General features: G+C 38.5%; 1 protein-coding gene and 1 non-coding gene across 2 annotated transcripts; both read left to right on the forward strand.

The window, feature by feature from the left end:
- The first annotated feature begins 258 nt into the window (after window positions 1-258).
- On the forward strand, window positions 259-366 carry LOC130977426 (small nucleolar RNA R71). The gene has a single exon (XR_009085116.1). It is a non-coding gene; the product is annotated as a small nucleolar RNA R71 (small nucleolar RNA).
- Window positions 367-5,452: 5,086 nt separating this feature from the next.
- LOC130974988 (uncharacterized) lies at window positions 5,453-6,109 on the forward strand. Its single transcript, XM_057899823.1, has one exon. The coding sequence runs from the start codon at window positions 5,453-5,455 to the stop codon at window positions 6,107-6,109; it is 657 nt and encodes a 218-aa protein (XP_057755806.1).
- The last annotated feature ends 1,767 nt before the right edge of the window (window positions 6,110-7,876 follow it).

The following is a 7,876-nucleotide window of genomic DNA, read 5'->3' on the forward strand; positions in this document are numbered from 1 at the left end:
AGTCAATATCTTGTTCTGAGCCAATATGGCATTCAGAGTGTCAATCTCAAGAACTCCTTTCTTCTGACTAGTCCCATTGTTCACAGGATTCCTTTCAGAAGTGTACATGAATTGGTTATTTGCAACCATTTCAATCAATTCTTGAGCTTCTGCAGGCGTCTTCTTCAGATGAAGAGATCCTCCAGCAGAGCTATCCAAGGACATCTTAGATAGTTCAGAGAGACCATCATAGAAAATACCTATGATGCTCCATTCAGAAAGCATGTCTGAGGGACATCTTCTGATTAATTGTTTGTATCTTTCCCAAGCTTCATAGAGGGATTCACCATCCTTCTGTCTGAAGGTTTGGACTTCCACTCTAAGCTTACTCAATTTTTGAGGTGGAAAGAACTTTGCCAAGAAGGCATTGACTAGCTTTTCCCAAGAGTCCAGGCTTTCTTTAGGTTGAGAGTCCAACCATATTCTAGCTCTGTCTCTTACAGCAAAAGGGAATAGCATCAGTCTATAGACCTCAGGGTCAACCCCATTAGTCTTGACTGTGTCACAGATTTGCAAGAATTCAGCTAAGAACTGATGAGGATCTTCCATTGGAAGTCCATGGAACTTGCAATTCTGTTGCATTAGAGAAACTAATTGAGGCTTAAGCTCAAAGTTGTTTGCTCCAATGGCAGGGATAGAAATGCTTCTCCCATAGAAATCGGGAGTAGGTGCAGTAAAGTCACCCAGCACCTTCCTTGCATTGTTGGCATTGTTGTTGTTTTCGGCTGCCATGTGTTCTTCTTCTTTGAAGAATTCGGTCAGGTACTCTAAAGAGGGTTGTGCTTTGGCTTCTCTTAGCTTTCTCTTCAAGGTCCTTTCGGGTTCAGGGTCAGCTTCAACAAGAATGCCTTTGTCTCTGCTCCTGCTCATATGAAAGAGAAGAGAACAAGAAAATATGGAATCCTCTATGTCACAGTATAGAGATTCCTTTAGGTGTCAGAGGAAAAGAAAAATGGAAGACAGAGGTAGAAAATTCGAACTTATCAAAGAAGATGGAGTTCAAATTTTGCATTAAAGAATAGTGTTAGTCCATGAATAGAAGGATGTGAGAAGAAGGGAAGTAATTTTCGAAAATTAAGTAAAAGATTTTGAAAAATTTTTGAAAACACTAATTGATTTTCGAAAATAAGAGTGGGAAAGAAATCAAGTGATTTTTGAAAAAGATTTTGAAATTAGAAGTTAAAAAGATTTGATTGAAAACTATTTTGAAAAAGATGTGATTAAGAAGATATGATTGGTTTAAAAAAATGTGATTGAGAAAATATGATTTGAAAACAATTTTAAAAGATATGATTTGAAAACAATTTGAAAAGATATGATTTTAAAAATTAATGACTTGCCTAACAAGAAAAGATATGATTCAAACATAAAACCTTCCTCAACAGAAAAGGCAAAAAATGTTCAATCAAATCATTAATTGTTAGTAAGTATCTTTTGAAAAGGAAAGAAATTGATTTTGAAAACATTTGATTGAAAAGATATGATTTGAAAAAGATTTGATTTTGAAAAACTTTGAAAACTTGAAAAAAAATTGATTTGAAAACAAAATCTTCCCCCTTTGCCATCCTGGCGTTAAACGCCCAGAATGGTGCACATTCTGGCGTTTAACGCCCAAACTACTACCCTTTTGGGCGTTAAACGCCCAGCCAGGCACCCTGGCTGGCGTTTAAACGCCAGTCTGTCTTCTTCACTGGGCATTTTTGAATGCCCAGCTTTTTCTGTATAATTCCTCTGCAGTATGTTCTGAATCTTCAATTCTCTGTATTATTGACTTGAAAAGACACAAATTAAAAATATTTTTGGATTTTTAATAATGAGGAATAATCAAAATGCAACTAAAATCAAATAACAATGCATGCAAGACACCAAACTTAGCAGTTTGTACACTACTGACACTAACAAAATGAGAATGCATATGAGAAACAACAAAACACTCAAGTCAATAGAATTCAAAGATCAAAACAAGAAAATCATCAAGAACAACTTGAAGATTAATGAAGACACATGCATGAATGTAGTAAGAACAGAAACATGCAATTGACACCAAACTTAAAATGAGACACTAGACTTAAACAAGAAATATTTTTGGTTTTTATGATTTTGTAATTTTTTTGGATTTTTCGAAAATTATATGAAAAGGAAAATAAAGGTATCAAAATTCTTAATGAGAATTCCAGGAATCATGCAATGTTAGTCTAAAGCTTTAGTCTAAAGGAATTAGACATAGCTAGCTAAGCTTCAGCAGGACATTGCATTCAAGAGCTAAATTGATGATGATCAATCAGCTTTGGTGATGATGAGAACATCACCTTGAAACACTAGAATTCATTCTTAAGAACTCTGAAGAAAAATAATACCTAATCTAAGCAACAAGATGAACCGTCAGTTGTCCATACACAAGAACAATCCCCGGCAACGGCGCCAAAAACTTGGTGTACGAAATTGTGATCACTACAACTTCGCACAACTAACCAGCAAGTGCACTGGGTCGTCCAAGTAATACCTTACGCGAGTAAGGGTCGATCCCACGGAGATTGGTGGTATGAAGCAAGCTATGGTCATCTTGTAAATCTCAGTCAGGCAGACTCAAATGTATAATGGTGATGAACGAAAATAACATAAAGATAAAGATAGAGATACTTATGTATATCATTGGTGTAAGAGCTTCAGACAAGCATATGAAGATGCCTTCCCTTCCGTCTCTCTGCTTTCCTACTGCCTTCATCCAATCCTTCTTACTCCTTTCCATGGCAAGCTCATGTAGGGTTTCACTGTTGTCAGCAGCTACCTCCCATCCGCGCAGTGAAAGCTAATGCACGCACTCTGTCACAGTACTGCCAATCACCGGTTTGGTTCCCTCCCCTACCGGAATAGAATCACTCTTTTGCGTCTGTCACTAACGCCCAGTAGGTTACAGGTTTGAAGCACGTCACAGTCATTCAATCATTGAATCCTACTCAGAATACCACAGACAAGGTTAGACCTTCCGGATTCTCTTGAATGCCGCCATCAGTTCTTGCCTATACCACGAAGACTCTGATCTCACGGAATGGTTGGCTCGTTTGTCAGGCGAGCACTCGGTTGTCAGGCGATCAACCATGCATCGTGCAATCAGGAATCCAAGAGATATTCACTAAGCCTCAGATGCTTGTAGAACAAGAATGGTTGTCGGTCACCTTGTTCATGGGTGAGAATGGTGATGGGCGTCAATCATCACCTTCATCATGTTGAAGAACAAGTGATATCTTGGTAAAAGAACAAGCGGAATTGAATGGAAGAACAATAGTAATTGCATTAATACTCGAGGTACAGCAGAGCTCCACACCTTAATCTATGGTGTGTAGAAACTCCACCGTTGAAAATACATAAGACAAAGTCTAGGCATGGCCGTGAGGCCAGCCTCCCAAATGATCTAAGATAGCATAAAACTCAAAGATAGCTACCAAGATGATAATACAATAGTAAAAGGTTCTATATATAGAAAACTAGTAGCCTAAGGTGTACAAAGGTGAGTAAATGACATAAAAATCCACTTCCGGGCCCACTTGGTGTGTGCTTGGGCTGAGCAATGAAGTAATTTTCGTGTAGAGACTCTTCTTGGCGTTTAACTCCCATTTTGGTGCCAGTTTGGGCGTTTAACTCCCATTTAGGTGCCAGTTCCGGCGTTTAACGCTGGGATTTCTATAGGTGACTTTGAACGCCGGTTTGGGCCATTAAATCTTGGGCAAAGTATGGATTATCATATATTGCTGGAAAGCCCAGGATGTCTACTTTCCAACGCCGTTGAGAGCGCGCCAATTGGGCTTCTGTAGCTCCAGAAAATCCACTTCGAGTGCAGGGAGGTCAGAATCCAACAGCATCTGCAGTCCTTTTTAGTCTCTGAATCAGATTTTTGCTCAGGTCCCTCAATTTCAGCCAGAAAATACCTGAAATCACAGAAAAACACACAAACTCATAGTAAAGTCCAGAAAAGTGAATTTTAACTAAAAACTAATAAAAATATACTAAAAACTCAACTCAAACTACTAAAAACATACTAAAAACAATGCCAAAAAGTATACAAATTATCCGCTCATCAACCACAAACATATGATGATTATGAAGAGTTAATCCTACTTAGTCAACCCTAATATCGAGGATAAGTCAAATAGGCATAGTTGATTTCAATCCATAAGTCCTATGTCAACACTAAGGGGTCACATAGAGTCAATGGAGACCAAATCAACTAACTACTCTAATGCATCAAACAAGAATGGACATCAATGACTCAAGGATCACCAAAACAAAAAATTTCAAGCCAAAAGTGGAGAAAAACCAATTGAAAATTAAGCCATGCATTTTATCAAACACTTGGTGTACAAGAAAATAAAATAACATTAAATTACATTAAAATAAATTCAAAAGCTACCAAAGCATGAAAAAAACAATAACAACTAGAAGAAGCAATAAATGACATGGAAACATAAATTTGCATTAAACGAAATTTAAATAACAAGAGTATCCATAAACATAAATGTGACAAAATAAAAGAAATACAAGAGAAATGAAGAAGATAGAAACAAGAAAGCATGAAAACATAAATGGAACTATACTAAAACAAGAATTAAAAGTTAAAATTAAAGAGAAATTAACTAAACCTAACCTAATTCTAGAAAGAGGGGGGAGCTTCTCTCTCTAGAAGCTAAGAGAAAAGCATAGAAAACCTAAACCTAATTGTCCCTCCCACCCTTCATTCCTCTTCACTTTGGCCTTAAATAGCTTCAAAAATGGGTTGGATTGGGTTTTGGAGACCCGAAAATCACCCCCAGTGATTTGAAATTATTGACCTCACGCATATGCAGTCGTGCGTACGCACGACCTACGGTGCGTATGTACAATTGCGCAAAATTACCATCTTACGTACGCACGACATTTGGTGCATACGCATCCTTGCACGAAGTCATCGTTGTGCGTACGCACGAGTCACTGTGCGTACACACCTTTGCAGTAGCTTCCAAACTCCATTTTATTCATGATTTCTCCCATTTAGGATGCTCTTTCTTCACTTCTTCAACCCAAACTTGCCTTGAAAACCTAAAATCACTCATCAAAACTATCAAGTCACCAAATGGGATTAAAGTGAATAAAATTGGCTAAATTAAGCACAAAGAGCATGTTTTCACTTTCAGACACAATTTAGGAAGAAATATCAAAAGCATGCTATTTAGGTGAATAAATGTGGGTTTATGTGATGAAATCCACTCAAATCAAACTAAAATATATCGTCAAATATAGATTCATCACGCACGCGTAGAGGGAGAGAAAGGAAGATGATGCGAACGAGTGGAAGAAAATTGTGCGAAATGCACAGTTTCAGCACACTTGTGGAGTGGAAAGAACCTTGGTGAAAGACAAAGAAACTGACAAGAAGCTTATGGGCAATGACAAAAGGCCAACGGAGGAAGATGAAGCTGTACTAAATAAGAAAGAACCAGAGAAGCTTAAAGAAAAGAATGACCAGCCACAAAATTCAAGGAAAGGGAAGCATGTAATAAAGCAATCATCTCAAGAACAAAGGCAAGGAGTAAAGGCTCACACACCTCCTTTGCCATATTCTCAAAGGTTCAACAAGGAGACCAAGGATCAACACTTCCTCAAATTCCTTGAAGTCTTCAAGAAGTTGGAGATTAATATCCCCCTGGATGAAACATTAGAGCAGATGCCTCTATATACAAAGTTCTTGAAAGAGCTTATCAATAAAACGAGAAGTTGGCATGAGAAGGAAACCACTATGCTCACTGAAGAATGCAGTGCTGTGATCCAAAGAGGTATCTTACCAAAGCTCAAAGACACAGGGAGCTTTGTGGTTTCATACACCATAGGCAAGATGACATTAGAGAAAGCTCTTTGCAATCTAGGTGCTAGTATCAATTTGATGCCCCTCTCAATAATGAGAAAGCTTGCCATAGAAGAAATCAAACCTACCAGGATGTCACTGGTGATGGCCGACAGATCAATCAAGACACCCAATAGAGTTATGGAAAATCTATTAGTGAAGGTTGGAGAGTTCATCTTCCTGCAGACTTTGTGATCCTGGACACAGAAGAGGAAGGAAACAACTCAATTATATTAGGAAGACCATTTCTAGCTACAGCAAGAGCTACTATCGATGTAAGAAAAGGGAGAAATGATCTTCAGGGTGAACAATGAGCAAATGGTCATCAATGTTTTCAAGTTAATGCAACATCCCCCTGAGCAAGAGAACCACATGAACGTGGATATGATAGAAGGGTTGGTAGAAGTAATGTTAGAAGCCAATTGTCATGAGCAACAGGAAGAAGAAGTAGAGGAGGAGTCACTGGAAGATGACAACCAGGAGGAACAAGAAGAGGAAGTGGTAGAGATCTCCATTGAAGACAAGAAAAAGGAGAAGCAAAAATAAGAGTTAAAGTCTCTCCCTCCTCACTTCAAATATGTGTTTCTTGGAGAAGCAGAGGCCCTGCCAGTAATCATAAACTCCTCCCTGAACATGGAAGAAGAAACAAAGTTGATTGAAGTGTTAAAAGCTCACAAGACAACCTTGGGTTGGACAATTGAGGATATCAAAGGCATCAGCCCTTCCATTTGTATGCATAAAATTCTATTGGAGGAAGATTCAAAACCTGTGGTTCAACCCCAAAGGAGACTTAACCCAACCATGAAGGAGGTTGTTCAAAAAGAAGTGATAAAGCTATGGAATGTTGGGATAATCTTTTAAATCTCTGACAGCTCATGGGTGAGTCCGGTTCAAGTTGTACCAAAAAAGGGAGGAATGACAGTCATCTCCAATGAAAAGAATGAGTTAATTCCCACAAGGACAGTGACTGGATGGATGATGTGCATAGATTATAGAAGACTGAATGATGCTACAAGGAAAGATCACTTCCCTCTACCCTTCATTGATCAGATGTTGGAGAGATTGGCAGGCCATGCTTATTATTGCTTCCTGGATGGATATTCCGGGTATAATCAGATAGTGCTAGATCCCAAGGACCAAGAAAAGACCTCATTCACATGTCCTTTTGGAGTTTTCGCCTACAGAAGGATGCCATTTGGGCTATGCAAAGCCCCAGCCACCTTTCAAAGGTGTATGCTCTCCATCTTCTCTGACATGGTAGAAAAGTTTTTAGAAGTCTTCATGGATGATTTTTCTATTTTTGGAAATTCATTTAACACTTGCTTGCATCATTTAACTCTTGTTTTGAAAATATGCTAAGAAACTAATCTGGTATTGAATTGGGAGAAATGCCATTTCATGGTTCCTGAAGGGATTGTTCTTGGGCATAAAGTATCAAGCAAAGGTATAGAAGTTGATAAAGCTAAAATATAAATCATTGAGAAACTCCCTATACCTGTTAATGTGAAAGCAGTAAGGAATTTTCTTGGGCATGCTGGTTTTTACAGGAGGTTCATCAAAGATTTTTCAAAAAGAGCAAAGCCACTAAGCAATTTGCTAATGATTGATAGCCCTTTCATCTTTGATGACAGTTGCAAGCATGCCTTTTGGTGCACGAAATTGCAATAACACTTTTGCAATCCCGCACAACTAACCAGCAAGTGCACTGGGTCGTCCAAGTAATACCTTGCGTGAGCAAGGGTCGATCCCACGGAGATTGTCGGCTTGAAGCAAGCTATGGTTACCTTGTAAATCTTAGTCAGGATATCAGAAATTATCAGGATTGATTGTAAAAAGCAAAAGAACATGAAATGATTACTTGTTTTGCAGTAATGGAGAATAGGCTGAGGCTTTGGAGATGCTCCATCTTCCGAATCTCTGCTTTCCTACTGTCATCTTCATCAAACACGCAAGGCTCCTTCC

This window comes from Arachis stenosperma, chromosome 4 (genome assembly GCF_014773155.1).
Source record: "Arachis stenosperma cultivar V10309 chromosome 4, arast.V10309.gnm1.PFL2, whole genome shotgun sequence".
Lineage (NCBI taxonomy): Eukaryota > Viridiplantae > Streptophyta > Magnoliopsida > Fabales > Fabaceae > Arachis > Arachis stenosperma.

Bases quoted from the DNA above. Each gene is read 5' to 3' on its own strand.
- LOC130974988 (XM_057899823.1), top strand. From the start codon at position 5,453: ATGGGCAATGACAAAAGGCCAACGGAGGAAGATGAAGCTGTACTAAAT.